The 19,207-nt window shown below is 41.8% G+C and overlaps 1 protein-coding gene across 1 annotated transcript in view; it reads left to right on the top strand.

The window, feature by feature from the left end:
• slc13a1 (solute carrier family 13 member 1) overlaps window positions 1-19,207 on the top strand; it is a 94,666-nt gene that overhangs the window by 7,708 nt on the left and 67,751 nt on the right. The window contains 6 exon segments of the mRNA XM_078567538.1: window positions 6,014-6,142; window positions 7,135-7,268; window positions 9,288-9,475; window positions 9,597-9,720; window positions 12,819-12,867; window positions 13,945-14,102. Coding sequence (XP_078423664.1) covers window positions 6,014-6,142; window positions 7,135-7,268; window positions 9,288-9,475; window positions 9,597-9,720; window positions 12,819-12,867; window positions 13,945-14,102 — 782 coding nt within the window.

Here is a 19,207-nt window from a genome sequence, read left to right as displayed (position 1 = left end):
CATGGTTTCATCAAGGGGAGGTCATGCCTGACAAATCTGTTAGAATTCATTGAGGAGGTAATGAGTAGGTTAGACAAAGGAGAGCCAATGGATGTTATCTACTTGGACTTCCAGAAGGCCTTTGACAAGGTGCTGCACAGGAGGCTGCTTAGTAAGATAAGAGCCCATGGTGTTAGAGGCAAGGTATTAGCATGGATAGAAGATTGGCAGTCTGGCAGGAGGCAGAGAGTGGGGATAAGGGGGTCCTTCTCAGGATGGCAGCCGGTGACTAGTGGAGTTCCACAGGGGTCAGTGTTGGGACCACAACTTTTCACATTATACATTAATGATCAAGATGAAGGAACTGAGGGCATCCTGGCTAAGTTTGTAGATGATACAAAGATAGGTGGAGGGACAGGTAGTATTGAGGAGGCAGGGAGGCTGCAGAAGGCTTTGGACAGGTTAGAGAATGGGCAAAGAAGTGACAAATGGAATAAAACGTGGGGAAGTGTGAGGTCATGCAATTTGGTAGGAAGAATAGAGGCATGGACTATTTTCTAAATGGGGAGAGAATTCAGAAATCTGGAGTGCGAAGGGACTTGGGGGTCCTAGTCCAGGATTCTCTTAAGGTTAACTTGCAGGTTGAGTCGGTAGTTAGGAAGGCAAATGCAATGTTGGCATTTATTTCGAGAGGACTAGAATATAAAAGCAGGGATGTGCTGCTGAGACTTTATAAGGCTCTGGTCAGACCACATTTAGAATATTGTGAGCAATTTTGGGCCCCGTATCTCAGGAAGGATGTGCTGGCCCTGGAGAGGGTCCAGAGGAGGTTCACGAGAACGATCCCAGGAATGAAAGGCTTAACATATGAGGAACATTTGAGGACTCTGGGTCTATACTCGATGGAGTTTAGAAGGATGAGGGGGGATCTGATTGAAACTTACAGAATACTGAAAGGCCTGGATAGAGTGGACGTGGGGAAGATGTTTCCATTAGTAGGAGAGACTAGGACCTGAGGGCACAGCCTCAGAGTAAAGGGAAGACCTTTTAGAACAGAGATGAGGAGAAACTTCTTTAGCCAGAGAGTGGTGAATCTATGGAATTCATTGCCACAGAAGGCTGTGGAGGCCAGGTCATTGAGTGTATTTAAGACCGAGATAGATAAGTTCTTGATTGGTAAGGGGATCAAGGGTTACGGGGAGAAGGCGGGCGAATGGCCTAATATCTGCTCCTATGTCTTATGGTCTTATGGCCTCTGCAGGTAGCCCTTGTCCCCGAGGAGCCAACCCTGCAGCCTCTGTGGACCCTGGAAGACTGCAGTGATTTGCGAGCGACTCAGGCTGTAGGCGTCGTGCACACTCCCTGGAAACCGTGCACACACCTGCAGGATGTGTTTCTGGTGGTCGCACACCAGCTGCACGTTCAGTGAGTGGAAGCTCTTGCGGTTGATGAATTCCACCGAGTGTAGTGACGGAGACCTGAGCGCCACATGAGTGCAGTCAATCACATCCTGCACCTGTGGGAATCCCAAAATCAGGATGAATCCAATGGCCCTTGCATCCTGACTGTCCCGGTCCCGGGCGAAATGCACAAATTTGTGTCATGGAGAAGATGACATCTGTGACCTCATGGATGCATTTGTGGGTGGCGGATTGTGAAATCCCATAGAGGTCACCTGTGGAGCCCTGAAAGGAGCCACTGGCATAGAAATTGAGCGCCGCAGTCACTTTCACAGCCACTGGCAGTGGATGCCCTCCATGTCCCCTTGGCATCAAGTCCTGCAGTAAGTGGCAGATGTGAGCCACCAGCTCCCTAGACATGTACAGTCATCAGCGACACTGGTTCTCAGTCATCTGCAGGAATGTCAATCAGCGTCTATAGACCCTAGGTTTCGCTAGGCGCCAACTAGCCACGGCTCACTGTCGCTCCTGGGCAGTGTGTGCGTGAGCCCCAGCTACCCCTCCTTCATAAGGTTGTTGCTTCTGCCTTTGCGCAGCCAGGAGCCTCAGTTGCTCTTTCCTCCGTCTTCTACAGTCTCTGTAGGCCATCAGGCATACAGCTAGGCTACCAGGATCCATGATCCTGAGGTGGAAGAGAGAGAGGCGTGGTTATCATGGCTGCACTTAGCACCTTTCCTGGCCCTGTGTGACTGCCCCTTAATGCTTCCCGGAGAGTGCTGGTCACTCCAAGGATGACCAGAGACGAGTGTGCTGCATGGTTGCCCTGCCAACCTTTCCCACCGACGTGGACGGATGATACAGTGGGGTTCCAAGAGCCTGTCCTATTAATTATATGCTAATGTATTACAATTAGCTCCCCGCCGACCGATGGCAGCCCCCTGTCGACGAACTGAGCAGAAGATCATGACCTGATTTCACGCGATCGTGAAGTGGGTCTGGACACATTTTCTGCGCATTCCACCTATCACACCCACCGCCAGTGGGCTCGGAAAATTCCACCCAATGTTCCGAGTAAAGATGTGTCCAAAGAGTCAGACACTCAGTCTGTGAATTTTAAAAGGACATTGGAGTGTCAGGCTGCAATGAAAAAGTTAAAGGCATTTGGAGATAAGTTAAAGCCGTCTGAATTAAAACTGCAGAAAAAGAATGAGCAAGATGAGGCAAAGTGGATGACAACAGTAATCAAAGTTATTGATGAAACAGAGGGAAAACATGCTTGAAGGAGAGTGAAAAAGCTGAGTCCAGTGCTGACACAATAGAGCTGCAAGGAAGGTTGTGTGTTCTTGAACATAAATTAAAATGTCAAAATGGAGAGGCAATTGCTCATGCTAGAAATAAATTAGACGAAGCACAAACAATGTAGGAAGAGGAAAAACATAAGAATTTCAGGAAATTATGTTCAATAAATAAAAAGGAGTATCAAGCTTTCTTATCTTAACATCAACATAACCTGAACGAGGTTCTTAAAACAGCTAAAAATAATTTTACTGGACAAAAAATTGAACACATTTGCTTGCACGAAAGGAGGCAGTGTTAAACCTGCATCTCCTGGAAAAGAAACTGATGGGTTAAATCATGGCGAAGAACTTGAAGTTAAGAATGATCCTGAACTTAAACAAGATGTGGTGAATTCAATTGTTATGAAGAACAACTTGGATCTTTGGTTGATTGAAATTTTTTCCAATATTTTCGACATTAAAAAACTTGCAGACAGGGAAGAAAATGGAGATCAGTAGTAAAAGACTGAACAGAGTGGTTCAGAGTCTGTTTCAAACAATGGAAACCCTAATGACAATTTAGTGTCTCACTTGAAAGCAGAACAAAGGAAATTGCTGAGTTCAGAGGGTAAGAAGCAATATGACAGGGGAGTTCTCCTTGGATTCCAATTCACAGCCACCAGCATCCAGAGGCCAGACCATTTGCCAGCACTGAGAAAAGCTCTTGACAAAGTTAATCAGTCTGAACCAATTGTAAAACTTTTGAGCCATCACAAATACTATCCCAGGGTCTAGGCTTTGCAAACTCTAATACAATGTTAAAAAGCAACATGAAGCATGCAAAACCAAGGTACTAGTCTATACAGACCATAACCCTGGTATCCCTAAAAGAATTTAAAACTATGAACCAAAAGGCTGTTTCACTGGAGTTTGACACTGCAGCCATTTACACTAAATATTATGCATGTTGCAGGCTGAAACAATTGATTGCAGATGTCCTGTTGAGAGCAAAGAACAAGGGATGGTAACAATGGCTTAAAGAGAGGCAAATGTATCGGGTTTTATATGATTGTAAAATAACACTATGTAATGATGCTTAGTTTGTAAATATGATGTATCATTGTTCTTAACTATGTAACATGTAATACACTAGTTGTTAAAGTGTTTATGTTAAGAAATTGCTGCATTTGGAACATTGTTGTAAAGAAAACTTTACTACAGTACAGCTTTGTTTTTTACCAAGGGAGAAGTGTTATGACCTTTGACCTGGGCCAGGATTTCCCCCCATGTTAGGGGGGAAGTTGAAGAGCAGGCCCACCTCCAATTGGCACCCACGATCAGGGGCGCGCCGCCATTTTATGTGGGCGGGCCAATTAAGGCCTGCCCAGTGTGATATTCGCACAAAAGCGCTATGCGCTCCCTGTGCAGACGGGGATTCCCTGACCCGAGAGTGTGCTCTTTCACGCATGCGCACGAAAGAGTGCACTCATCTCCCTGAAACTAAGTGCTGCCTCAGGGAGATCGGCTCTACTGTAAAAAAAAATTAGAAATAGAAAAAAAAAATTCCCTGACTTGTCCCCTCATGTGACACTGTCACATGAGTTGGGACATATCCATAACTTTAAAAAAAAACTTTAATTAAATTTTTAAAAACCTACATGAAACCTCATCCCACCCATGGATGAGGTCTGATGCTTTTTCTAATGCCCACCAGGGCTCCCGGCCTGCCCGTCAACCTTAAGGTTCGACGGGCAGGTCCATTAATTACTTAACTGACTCTGTCAATGGCCTCAATTGGCCACTGACAGGTCGGCGGGCGAACAGCTGATTTTGCTGAGCCCCCGCCTTCCTGAAAATTTAAATAGGGCGCGGTGACATCGGGTGTTCCGCCCGATGTCACCGCGCGTCATTTTACGCGCCGGCGAGCGGACCCCATTCTCTGCTCACCAACAGGAAAATCCTGGTCCTGGAATCAGTGTCTTAAGGGACCTGTAATTGTTCTTAAGAACGTTTGAAAAGGACTTTTAAGAGCTTGTATCAATTGTAATTTTTTTGGATAATAAAAAATATTAGTCCATGAGATCTGGTGACCCTTGACTTGGAAGCAATACCAGCAGGAACGATGTTAACAGACCAGAAGCCATGTGGCTAGACACAAAGGAAAGCTACATGCATGAAAGCTGGAGGGTGAAGGCAACCAGCACACAGATGCAGACACAAAGAAAACAGGCAGAGACAGAAAGAGGAACACACTGAATTCTTGTGAGTAGTAAAAGCAAAGGTCTCTCAGGGAATGGTCAGTTTGGAGACAGGAACTCTTGGAGGCAATATGCAAGCTGGTTAAAATGGTCTAAAACCTGGAAAGCTGCATGAATAGCTAGGAGATGCTAAAGAGCTGGGTATTTTCCCAGAAGTAGCTAACCCATGAATTGAAGTGTTATTGACTGGTTGGTTGGAAATGAACTCAGAAAAGTTACATCATCAGGACTGTTGTGACCTGAGGGAGAGAGGGTTTATAGAAGTGCACCTTCCTGATGGAGATTGTACCTCTGAAACTTGAAGGCAAAAGCTGTTGTCAGATTGGCCTCCTGACCTACTCTGTGTGAATAAAGAACAGCATATTGTGGAACTGTGTGGCTAAATAGTGCCACATGTCTGCGCAGAGTGATGCAGATGCTTGTGGTTGCGTAAGATGTATCTAAGTGAAATATACCTTTTTATTTGAAGTGTGCTTTGCCTGTTAATTTGTGTTTAATTCGCATTGGTTCTGATTCGTGTTAAAGTAAAACTTACAAAAAGTGACATTTCTTTGATAATTTCTTCATTTGGAGGTTGTTGGGTAAATATAATTATTTTGGTTTACAGTCCTCCCATGGGGATTGTTACACCAACTCTGAAATATAACATTTGAAAGGAAAAAGGAACAAATAATAAACTTTAACAGTTTTCATAAATTCATATCTTGACCAAGCTTATGTTATACCATTTTCTACTGACATATTGTTAATATGGCATTAGTACATTCAGTATCCAACAAATGTATATACAAAAATTGAAATCTACATTAGATGTGGTCATTTTCTGACAGCATTGGAACTCTGTCTAGGAAGGGCAGTTGAAAACCAGGCAAAGTTACTCCTGCAGCTGTAGAAATTGATTGGGAGTAAGCTCAATTTAAAAGTAAACCTGGAAGACAGGTTTCTGTTAATTCTCTGCGCAAGTTACTGCAATCGATGGGTAAAACTCCTGACCAAATTCTCGGCAGCATTTGAAAACAAAGGATTGAGTTTAACGCCTCTTCATATGCTTTGAATGTGGATATGACTGTTTTGCTGTTTATTCTCTTTTGGTCAATAGGAATCAGAATGTGCATACACGATGCTTGTGGTGGCAATGTATTGGCTCACAGAAGCAATGCCTCTTTCTGTAACAGCTTTACTCCCTGCAATCATGTTTCCTCTTTTTGGCATCATGCAGTCCAAGGAAGTAAGTAATGGTACAGCTTTCATAAAAATGAGCAGTGTACAATCTGATAGATGCATCTTTTCAGGCATTTTAATTATTAAAAATCAAAATTGGCACACACTACAGTTTTGTTAATTTCTGCAATATATTAAAACATAACAGATGAAATTTAATCCAGTCCATCATGGCAGAAACCATGGTGACCATGCCCATTTAATCGCGGGAGAGGCTGCATGCCGTCTCCCAGTGGCAGGAAAACCTCCTGCGATTAAGTTGGAGGTGAGAAGGGGCTGATGTGAGAAATTTACCTGCTCATGGCGGGATGTCAATTAGGCTCATTTATGAGCCAATTGATACCAATTATCCATGAGTCCACCAGAATTTAATGATGGCTCAGGGTTTAAATGGGTGATGCATGGCTTTCCCGCACCACCTCAAAGGTTTACTGGGTGGCCTATCAGGTTGGTTGGGGCTGGGGGGCAAGGTTTATAGATATATGTTCCTCATTGTCAGTTACTCTGTGCCCGATAGAGGGACTCAGCATTGGGTAGGGGGACATGCTGAAAGCCACCCACTGCCTTGCCTCTGATCCCCTTACATGGACCCCCTACCCGCGACCCCATCCTGCCCTCACTCACCTGAGTCTAGACCTGAGTCTAGCGATGATCCCTGGTGAAGTCCCTGGAGCACTACCAACTGCAGCCATTGCTCCCGGTGGCGCTGCTAGTAATGGAGAGCTGTTGGCCTCTGATTGACCGACAGCTCTTGGTAATGAGGATTTCCATCATCATGGTCCTAAGTCCCAGGGAAGGCTCAACGCTGGCCAGTTAAGCACCTGACAGGCACTTAATTTAGTTGGGCCTGCCATTGGAAGCTGCGCAAGTTTCCCACCAGTTCATGGGACCACATTGGGAACATTAAATTCTGCCCAACCAATCATGTTTACACACTTCACATGGAGGGGCAGAGCTTTCTCCAGATCATTATTTAAAACCACTGTTCAATGTTTTCAGGTTGCGCCTACGTATTTCAAAGATTTCCATCTCTTGCTGATTGGAGTTATTTGCTTGGTCACATCTTTTGAAAAATGGAATCTACACAAGAGAATAGCCCTGAAGATGGTGATATTAATGGGAGTCAATCCTGGAAGCTAATAACTTGTAGAGAAAATAACATGAGTTTGTTTGATGATAAACTGGTCTAATGACAGTAGCACTACAAAACTAACACAGTCCAGAATCAGCCTCACATTAGAAGAATAACAACAGGTTGTTTTTTATCATGCCTTTAACATCAAAAAATGTCCTTAAGTTTTTAAAAATAATTTATTGTGGTGATTCGGGCATTGCTAACAAGGTCAGCTATTATTGCTTATCCCAAGTCATTCTTGAGAAATGGGTGGTGACCCTTCATCTTGAACCGCTGCAGTCTGCGTGCTGAAGATCTTCCCACAGTTCTGGTAGGGAGTTCCAGAATTTTGACCAGCTATCTCCATAGAAGAAACAAGCTTAACTCTGGGTACTTCTAGTCATGATTGATCTAAGCTCAGTCTCAATATTAACTTTATGCTCAATTCAATTGGTTTGGTGTGAAGTGATGTAAGTTAACATTGTGAGCAATTATTAAGAATTAATAGCATTTCAGAGTTTTGCTCTTGGAGTAAATTCTCTTCTTTAGCACACCTAGTTCAAAGTTTCAAATAGTGATAGTATATGCACGATTTTCTGTCCGTTAATTATCTGACTGTATATTGATAGAAACTCATATGTTGACCTTGCCACCAGAATTTCAAAGAACAAAGGTGGATGACAAATCACAAATTCTGAAAATCTACTATCACATACTCAAATGAAGTTCTAATGCTAAGTTAAACTGATACAAATGGGGCATTTGGGAGTAAAAACTAACAGTCTTTGACCCTGGTTGTAAAGTATACATTCTTGTGATTAAGTTATATGCCAAACCATCTCTACTCATTTCTAAATCTTTTCATGGATTGATATTCGTTGTTTCCTCATCCTGTGAATGATCTTCTTGCTCCATATACCAGCCCTGGAGTGAGATCAGGCACTCTATTCCCAAGCGTTTTCCAAAATTGTTCTATAACCACTTGCAAAAGATTGCAAGATAGCTGGATGAAGAAGGCCATTCAGCCCTTTTTAGTTCATCAATCCGGAATGATCTTAAAGTCCCTCCACTGCATCATCAAATTGGCTGTAAGCGAATATTGACTGGATGTAGCTTAATACACTAGGGCTGAATTTTACACCAGGGTTGGGGGGGGCATCCCCAACCCTTCTGTAAAAGTCAGGGGCAAGCCTGTCTGCACTTAATTTGCTCGCCACGTAGCCAATCAACAGCCAGCAGACCTTTCTGGCTTGAGGTGGGGCCTCCACATGAATGAGAGGAAGTCCCACCTCTGCCAACTGTCAGCCAATCAAATTGCTGGCAGCTCTCTTGTCCCAGCAGAGCAACCAGGAGCGGTGGCCACAGCTGGCACTACAGTGAGTCCCCTGAAGAGGAGGAGTCAGAAGCTCGGTAAAGGTGAGTCTGGGGTCTCATCAGGGTGAGGCTGCCAGTCCTTGGCGAGTTAAGTTGGGGGCTGTGGTGAACAGGGAAAGGGGGAGGAGAAGAAGTCCTGGGTGGCAAACCTTGAGAAGGCCTCCAATGGGCCAATAGCTTTAACTTGGGGGGGTGGGGGGGCGGGGGGTGGGGGGTGGGGGTGGTTGGCGGGTGGCGGGTGGCGAGGGGAGTGCTGGACATGTTGGGCCTCCCCCATCATGAGAAAAAACAGACTGACAGCAGGAATAGCCATTATTTGGTCACTTAAGGGCCTCAAGTAGCCCATGGGAACATGAGCTGCCTGATGCCTCCCCCACCACGAGTAAAATACCCACGAGGCCAGGTAGGAAGTGGGTGAGTGATGAGCACAGCACCCCTGCCATGGTGCCTGATTTTATGCCCCACTCACCTGCCATCCCATGCCCGGGAGAGGGCGGGTGTTGTGTTCAGGGCCATAATATTCAGCCCTAGCGTTCTTTATTTTGAACAGATCAGTCTTCTGAGTTAGTCATAAATATCAACCATAAAGAAGGAAAATGCACCCTTTTACCATCAGTGCAAAGGTTTTTGTTTTACAAAATAATGCACTATGTTCTGTATGTAACAGGTTAATGATGGGTTTTATGCTGAGCTGTTCCTTCCTGTCTATGTGGCTCAGTAACACTTCAACTGCGGCCATGGCAATGCCAATCGTTGAGGCCGTTCTTCAACAGATTATGAATACAGAAGCAGTGGCCATTTTCTCTCAAAACACTATGAATGGAATCACAAACTGAGCCCTGGAATTGAATGGTAACGTATGGAAGGACTAACTCAGTTTTATGCAGAAGCAGCAACTATTTTTTTGCAGTTAGCTGGTTTTACTATGCACACTTTACACTCAATGCTTCATTTATCACCTTTTGAATCAAAGAAGAGGAATCCAAAATGAAGAAGCTGGAAGCAAAAGAAAATATCGGACTTGAGCTGACCAAACGGGAAATAATGCAGGCAAAAGAAGATGAAGCAATGAAACAGGAAACCAAAGAAATGGATGGGTAACATTTCTCTCTGAGACTGAAACTAAGCTATTAGCACATATATTTCCTTTCATATTATCCTTTCCCACCTGGTGTGATCCAGTGGGTTTCTGTATTTATAATTCAAACTTTATAGGACAGCCCAATATATCTTGAGGGTCAGATAGTCTTTTATAAGTTAGAATTTTGAATTGAGTGCACAGGAACTGGAATGAACCATTCAGCCCCTTAAGCCTGTAAACTTCGGCTGCTAAAGTTAGTACATAAAAAAGTAAGATAAAGGTGCAAGAGTAGGCTATACAGCCCATCGAACCAGTCATTCAGTAAAATCATGGCTAAATTTCTACATCATGTCCATTTTTCTACCCTGTTGCCTATCCCTTATATTCCCTTAGCGCCCAAAAAACTATCGATCTCAGCATTAAGATTATTCCATAGGGACCAGCCTCCATGTTGTTTCCAAAAAAATTCATCCAGTTCAGCCCCACTGAGATTTTATAGAATTTTCCAGCTCAAACTGGTCAAGGTTCTGTTGACCAGTTGCTGTGGTAAAATTGTATCAACAGAAAACTATCATTTTGAAGTTGAGCAGAAATTTCTTGGCACCATTTTGAATCAGTAGTGCTGACTAGATAGTTGGATTTCAGCAGTATTTTTAAGTCATTTTTTATCAATAATGTGACTGAAAGCTTCTCTTCATTACTGAAACAGGAGAACATTTGTGTGCAGAAGAAGTTTTTGTCGAATAATGTGACTGAGATGGTGATGGACTTGAACTAAATCCTGTGGTGGTAGTTCAGGGAGATAAGGCCATTGAATGCCCTAGGCTTAAATCATGTTGGTCAAAGTGACATTAGAAAAAAGATGAAAAGAAAATTTCTGCAGAAGCAGCATTTAATTTCAAAATTAAACAAACAGTATCTTGACTCCTTAAAGATAAGATTTTCTTATCCAGTCAGAGCAAATGCATAATTATTTGGAACATTTTCACTTTGGAATTTTGATGCTTAGATTTCACCTGCATCGCAATTCCTAGGCTTGGTCACAAAGTATCCATTGAGGTTACATTTGAATTGCCCAATAATCATTTTAAAATCATAACAAAATTTGAATCAGCAGTACCCACAGATGATTGTGTTTGTGTGTCCAAGTGTAATCCCATTTGAATGCATCACATAAATGGCATTTATGTCAGATGTAGAAAATGAGGCCCAGTTGGAACACATATTTAGAAAGCTGCACAAGAAATTGCATAAGTTCACATACCTACTTTTAACAACCAGCATTAAAGGTTCGAACCTGCACTTTAAAATCAAATTCAAAATGACCAAACCCAGTGTTAAAATACAGATAAGAAAATAAAATATTCCAGCTCATGTCCATTTCAATCCAGAATGTGACAAGATTCAAGAGTACAACTCTAAAAGCATTCTTTTTCTAAAATATCTTTAACTTGCCAGAATACATGGTCTTCAAGTTGGAAAGAAGAAGAAAATCTGAACCATAGCGACCTCCATCCTCCCGTGAGGGACCAACAAGTAACCAAATTTAAGTGGGTCAGGACAAATTGCATTCGCTTCTCCTTCACTTCAGGCAGAACATTCCCAGGAGATGATAGCCATCCTTCAATATGTACCTGAAAACTGACTAACGTTCCAGTTGAGACAGGAAAGTTCACAATGAGGCCTTGTGATTAGCACATGGCATTTCTGAAGCTTTCATAACAAATGTAGTATTTTGCAGGAAATATGTTTGTCATATGACACCATAACTAAGAATAATTAGCACAGCGAGAGGAAAAAGATTTTCAGTGATTCACTGGAACTAGGCCGCACGCTGCCCAGCTATGCACTTTGTTTCAAAACTGCCATTTTCATACAGTACTTTGGGTTTTAATTACATCTCAAATGTGTGATATAAACAGATTATATGATTAAAAAGCCTTATGATATTATTTATATCTCACTCGCAGTGCTAATCATAAATCATAGGCCAAACTAGTGCTGAGCTGAAAATTCTGTAAGATGTGAAATTATTGGCACATTAAATAGCTAATTGTCTTCTTTATTTCCATTCCCCTCCCATTCTCTTGGTGTACCTTTCTTCAATTTGTGTTGTCTGAGAAAACACGTCTTTTGAAAATCCATGGCATTTCATTAATATTCACTTGTGGAAACAGAAGGAAATTTAATTACTGCTGCCTATGAGTTTTTCAGTCAGCTAACTCGGATGATGTAGTGTAGTTGTCATACATTCATGTCCAACCTCCACAAGCCTACTGCAGCTGAAATTCAGCCTCAACACTAGAATGAACACCTGGGCCGGAATTTTTCCCTTGTCGGGTGGGCTCGGCAGGAGCAGGCAGGGGCAGTCAGGAAGCCGACTGCCACCGGTGATTGGTTCCGCTCCGCAATTTCACGCGGGCGGGCCAATTAATGCGAGCGGCAGTGCTCAGCGCTACCCTTGCGGACGGAGGGGAGGAAGGAGAGCAGGCCTGCCACGCAGTTCGCGCATGCACGTGAAAGAGCGCGTCAATCTCCCTGAGGCACGGAGCTACCTAAGGGAGATTGAAGCACTTTAAAAAAAAATCAATGAAGACAGTAAAAATTTAAAAAACGTCCCCTCATGTGACCTTGTCACATGAGATGGGACATGTTTTTAATTCAAAAATAAGATTTTCAGTTAACGTTTATTTGTTTTAGGAAACCTCATCCCACTCTTGGATGAGGTTTCCTAAAAAATGTAAAGGCCACTTGGCATTTTCGCCTGCCCGCCAACCGTAAGGTTGGACGGGCAGCGTAAATTTGACTTTAATGAGCTTGTTAATGGCCTTAATAGGCCTTTCAATTATCACGGGCGCGCAGCCGACTCTCGTGTGCGCCTGTCGAACGAAATATTGCGCGAGTGTGTGATGACATCGGGACACGTGCCCGATGTCATCGCGCCATATTACGCTTGGGCATGTTGGGCATGGGCCCACATGCCAAACGTAAAATTCTGCCCCTGATGATTTGGAGTCAAAACACTCAGCCGCTTGAACTACCACACTATCACAGATAATCTGCTAAAAAGTCATGTTTGCATCAGAAGTCTCATTTATATTTCTTTTCATCCAGCTATTACATTGAAGCGGACATTTGTGGAGACAAAATAGAATCTGATGAGGTAAACCTTTTTATTATTAAAATGCTATTAAACTTAAAAATAAAATCATGTACAATTCCTCACTTCTCTGTACTATCAGTGCAGCAACTTCAATAACAATATTTGTACAGTGCCTTTAACATAGGAAAATGGCCCAAGGAACTTCATAGAAGTAATCAGACCAAATTGGGAAAGAAGGAAGTAGGTTTTAAGGAGCATTTTAGATGAGAAAATGAAGGTGAAGAGGCGGAAAGGTTTAGAGAGGGAACTCCAGAGACTTCAGCCACCAATAGAGGCGAAGGAAGTAGGGAATGCATAAGTGGCCAAAGTTAGAGGAATGCAGAAATGTTGGAGTATTGTAGGGTTGAGGAGGTAACAGGGAAAGGGAGGGACAAAGCCATGGAGGAGAATGCACACCACATGTGCCAGATGCATAGCTATTTTATGGAAATCACATTCCTGTCAAATTTTAATCCACAAAATACTAAAAAAACAAAAATTCAGATACAACTTCATTAGCTATTACAGGTTACTAGAATTCACACGGCAAAGAACGGATCCTTATATTTAAAAGTTGCTTTGCCATTGGCCATGAGGAGGTGCTTGCACTGATGGTACTTAATACTGAAGACTTGTTCACCTGATGGTGACCTCTTGGTAAACATATTGAATTTGCTAACACCATCCACTGAAAAGACCAGCACAACAATATGCCTTTAAGGCCAAAGTAAAAGCAATGAGAGAGACTTGTCAGGTAGTTGAGTCCCTTTGAAGTATAGATCATTTCACTAATATGGACTAAGGTTCACCATTTGATTTTTTTTGGTTCATAATGAATTTCAGCCTTTGCCACTGATGATGGCATGTCAGAAAAAGCAATTCCTCTTCCATTGCCAATTTTTATGTTTTAATTAAATATATTGGGAAATCAACCAGAAACACATACTGTATTTGGCTGGATGTCTTTGCTTTCCATAAGTGGCAAAATATTTACAATTTGGAATCATGGATTGTGATTTTAAAAGAGCAATGTCCATTCAAGCAAAACAGACTGTGATAGTAAAGACACACATTACAATGCCCTACTCTGTTTGATAGGCTTCAAAAGAAGATGCTGTGAGCAAATACAGAAATGAGAAAGATCACAATTTATGTAAAGGAATGTGTCTCTGCATTGCCTATTCTTCGACTATTGGAGGACTAACTACTATTACTGGCACCTCTACTAACCTCATTTTTGCTGAGCAGTTCAGCACGTGAGTAGATCACAGTGTTTCTAAATATTTTTAATTGTACTTTCCCAGCCAGTGTTGTTCCCTTCCATATTTTACATCCAGTGCAATCAGATGCTATGATTTTAGGTGAGTTGGCATTTCCCCTTGGTTTAGCCAATCTTTGCTAGCTACAGAAGGTTCTAAGTGAAAATTATTTGGTACAATATCACAGTGAGCATGAATCCATTGAAATAAAATCATAATTTGTCACTAATTTTCACATACTTTACACTGTTATTTGGAGAGATCCAAAGGCTGATGGGAAATGGAAATTAGATTCTTAACAAAGTTAGTTAGTTATGGAATCACAGAGTGGTTTCATTGCGACCAATCTTTCCTGCACTGGCTCGCCAAACGAACAATTTTCCTAGTGCCATTCCCTTGCCATCTCCCTGTGACTCTGCACATTTTTTCTTTTCAGATAATAATCTAATCCCTTCTTGAATGCCTCCATTGAATCTGCCTTCAACACACTATCAGACAGCGCATTCCAGATCTTAAGCACTCACTGCATGAAACAGTCTCTCCTATGTCTCCATTACTTCTTTTGCCAATTACTTTAAACCTGTGCCCTCTCACTCTCGACCCTTCCACCAGTGGGAACAGTTTCTCCCTATCTACTCTCCAGACCAAAGTCTCATGACTTTGAAAACCTCTAGTAAATCTTCTCTCAACCTTCTCTTCTCCGAGGAAAAGATTCATAATATCCCCAATCTATCTACACAACTGACGTTCCTCATCCCTAGAATCCCAGACTAACAATGAATAATTTTTTTCTCCATATCTAACACATAATGTAAATGGCCCAATAGTTACCTTGGGTGTAAAAAGTGGAGGAATTCCAATGTACCCTCTGCTTGAATGTTACACCATAAAAAATGATCATGTGAATGACTGAGAAATATTAATTGAAAATGGAATTAGGTATCAATATATATCTAATCAGGGTTCCAGGGTAAAGGACATCACTGAGAGGGTACAGATATGTTGAAAGGATTAGTGGAACAGCCAGAAATCATGCTCATGTGGAAACCAGTGAGGAAGGGAAATGGTGGCGATGCTGCAGTCAAAGTTTCAGGGGCTCAGCAAGACATTTAAAAGCAGGATTTCAAAGGTAAAAACCTTTGGATGGCTCCCAGTGTCATGCACTAGAGTATAGAGGAATAGCAGAATAAAGCAGATTAACATGTGGATGAAGAAATAGTGCAGGAGGGAGAGCTTCAGATTCCTGGGGCATTGTTACCAATTCTAGAGCAGGGGTGATCTGTACAAAGTGGATGGATGGCACATCAACAGAGCTGGGACCAATGCCTACACAGAAAGGTTAACTAGTTCCATGGTGGGGGGCGGGAGGGGCGATTAAACTAATTTGTTAGGGGCCACGACGAATCATCATAGGGGAAAAAAATGGTGCACAGAGGACAGGAAGAGGTAACACTAAAGTAAATAATTGTTCATAAAGAGGAGGGATCAGACATAAGGCAAATGTGAGACAATCCAAGATGGGCTTGGAGTGTGGGTATGTAAATGCACAGAGCATGGTAAAAAGCTTGGTAAGGTGTTGACACATGTAACCACATGGGAAATGATATAGTGACAATAACAGGGACCTGGTTCAAAGAAGGGGAAGATTGAAGACTTAATATTCATGTCTACAATATATTCATGAAACATAAAGAAGGAAAAAAAGCAGGAGTGAGGGAAGTGGATGGGTGTTCGTACTGATCAAGTAAACTTTTATAGCATTGAGGGGAACGATGTAATGATGATTCCTTAATCATCTTTGTAAGGGGACATCAGAGTTCCTTTGGAGTCTCACTTAGGTTCGGAGCCATTCTCTGGACATAACAGGAATGAGTGATAATGCCAAGTAATGTGTTAAAGCAACAATTTTATTGAAAATTGGATACTTATAACAATAATAATGATGAAATGTCAATTATAATTGATAATATAAAAAGAGGAAGGAGCAAAAAGTTAAAAAAAATAAATTTATTGAAAGGAGAAAGCACTATATATATATATATATATATATCAGAAGAAAAGGAGAAAGGTAGTTTTTTTTAAAGCATAAACAATAATCCCAAATTGGTCTGTTCCATAACAGCTCCCCAAAATGGATAACCATTTAGTCTGTTCCATGATAGGATGCTAAACTGGTAAAAATTGCCCTTGGTACATACATTACCAAGTTTCTGAGTAACCTTACAGGGTGGACTGTTCAGCCAGTCACTCTGGTGTCCCTTCCTATGTAGTCTTCAGTGATTGACTAGTCCATTCTAGCTGCAGCCCCGAATCCTGGAAGCAATGTCTCTTCAAGCCAAATTTCTGGCTGTATTCCAGCCTTTCAAGACTTAGTTCACATTTTCTCAAAACAATGACTCTGGAAAAACATGAATCCTTATCAATTCTCCTCACAGGCAATGCAAAGCTTTGCAGACTTCAGAATCCAAGTTGTTTATGCATATTTTGATGGTGTCTTCCCATCTGCCATCAATCAGGTTGTAGTCCATCAATCGAACTCCATCTCCTGTTGCACTCCATGTGAGGTCACTCTTGTCTTGGCATGTAGTTCAAGGGTCATTGGTGTCAAAATACAATAAGAAAGGGCTTCTGATAAATAAAAAAAAACAAGTTTTATATTGGTAGTCTAGCAGGAAAATAGAGATGTAGAACAAACAACGGCTGTGGATGGCCAATATGGAAAACAGTCTTGCGAAGGCATATCACTACCGATTATTATTGATTAATTAATTAAAGCACAATCACAGCTAGGTTTAAATCAATGTCTACAAAGTATTGTGTCCAGTTCTGGGCGCCACACTTTAGGAAGGATGTGAACGCATTGGAGAGTGCAGAAGAGGTTTACAAAAATGGTTCCAGGCATGAGAAACTTCAGTTATGAAGATAGATTGGAGAAGTTAGGACTGTTCTCCTTGGAGAGGAGAAGCTAAGAGGAGATTTGATAGAGATGTTCAAAATCACAAGGGGGCTGGACTGAGTTGATAGGGAGAAACAGTTCCCACTCGTAAAAGGATCGAGAATGAGTGGCACAGATTTAAAATGATTTGCAAAAGCTTTTTCACACAGTGAGTGGTTCGGGTCTGACATGCACTGCCTGGAAGTGTGGTGGAGGCAGGTTCAATCGGGGCATTCAAGAGGGCATGAGTTGATTATTTAAATAGAAACAACGTGCAGGGTTAGGGGAAAAGACAGGAGAACGGCACTGAGTCATAATGCTTATTCGGAGAGCCAGTACAGATACGATGGGCCAAATAGCCTCCTTCTGCACCGTAACAGCTCTATGATTCTGGTGCTATGGTGGACTGTGATGAATATACAAACTGGATAGAGAAGGTTAAGAAGCTCATCTGAAGAACTAAAATAGGAAATAAGGCAATGACACAATTGAATATTAAAAAAAATTAAGCCATTTGTATAAATATTTCACAGCAAGCAGATTAAATAGGAAATTGTGGAGTGGTTGAAAGCTCCTGAACATGGCGTGATATAAATTGTCAAAAGAGTGGCAAATGTATTAAAAGGATTTTTCTTTTCTGTGTTCCACAGTTGATAGAACCTATGGAACATATTCAGGTCCTGGATAAATGTGGGTTATTAAACCAAGCACAACTTTGAGACCATCCAATTTTTGTATTGTTTTGTTTTCATCCAACTGAATTTCTATTTTTTTGAAAATGATGAAGGACTGGTGCAGATAGAATGTTTTTGCTGCAGAATCATAATTAAACAATGGCTTAAATCATGCAGGATCTATTATAAATAAATCTGAAAATATATATCTATAAATGTTTTAAATGTACTGTAGTAAATTTACACATTTCAGGAGACATGGTACATTCCAAATTATTTGATATTTGCAAGGGTATGCATTGAGGAAATGGTAGTCCAGCATACATGGGTCATTACTTGCTCAGAAGAGTTCATGGTCAGCTAGGAATAAAGGGCAATTATTGTTCATTGCACAACCACCCACAGACTTCTTCAGACTTCTGAGTGGCAACATATAGAACTTAGCGATTTCTTACAGCCCTCTACATAGGATTTATGGTATGTGTGAACAGGGCAAGTAAAAGTGTGCTCTTTAACCAAACAGACTGAAGAGTTCTCACTGGACATGGAAGCCTAAATCAGGAAATATAAATTAGAATATTGAGTTCAATGCAAAACTACTCACAAAAAATATTAAATTTAGGGTCGAATTTTATGTTGATCGGGCAGGCACGTGCCCGACCCAATCGGGTGTGAAATCACGTGAGATGACATCAGGCGAGCGTCCCAATGTCACCCCGCAGTCGTGCGATATTTCGTGTCCGCCGACAATTAAGAGGGCAATTAAGCCCATTAACCACGCGATTATCTGTTATTTTTCATAGTTACGGGCGAATCAGCCAGGCGGGCTTTACATTTTTCATGAAACCTCATCCAAGGGCAGGATGAGGTTTCTGTTATTAAATAAAATAAAATAAAAATCTGTGGACAGCATTTTTATCATTTATATGTTCAGGGGCCTGATTGTGATGCTTGGATGTTTTTTTTCTGATTTTCAAAACTTTATTTCATGGTTTTCGGCTCAGCGCTCACCCTCGCCCGTGTTGACATCATTGCCCACACTCGTCTTGCTCCCACCCCGGCAGCACTGAGCTTTTCAGCGCGCACTTCATGCTAGCTGCCATTAATTGGGCAGCCAGCGTGAAATTGTGGTCAAGGGGCCAATCACGGTTGGCAGTCCGTTTCCTGACCAGTTGCGCCCACCAAGCTGAAAACTCAGGCCTAAGAGAGGGAAAGGAAGATAGGATTAAGAGAAGGGAATAAAAGTGAAAAGAAACTTTGTAATTTGTTTTCAATCTCCGACAACAATTAAATTTTGAAGGAATGAGACACGACACTAGTAAAATTAAAATTTCAAGGTCAGAAAGTTCATTCGTTTATAATTACGACTTATTATGCTGTTAAAAGCTGACTTATACCTGAATGCATCAATTCTAACATTTTCTGCCACTTTTAGTGGGTATCTAAGTTTAATGGGTAAATAGCACAAATTCATGCCCTTCTTAAGTTTTAAT

The sequence above is a fragment of the Cetorhinus maximus genome, chromosome 22, assembly GCF_964194155.1.
Source record: "Cetorhinus maximus chromosome 22, sCetMax3.hap1.1, whole genome shotgun sequence".
Taxonomy (NCBI): Eukaryota; Metazoa; Chordata; class Chondrichthyes; order Lamniformes; family Cetorhinidae; genus Cetorhinus; species Cetorhinus maximus.
Note: the sequence above shows the minus strand (reverse complement) of the source record. Positions and strands in the feature narration are given on the sequence as shown.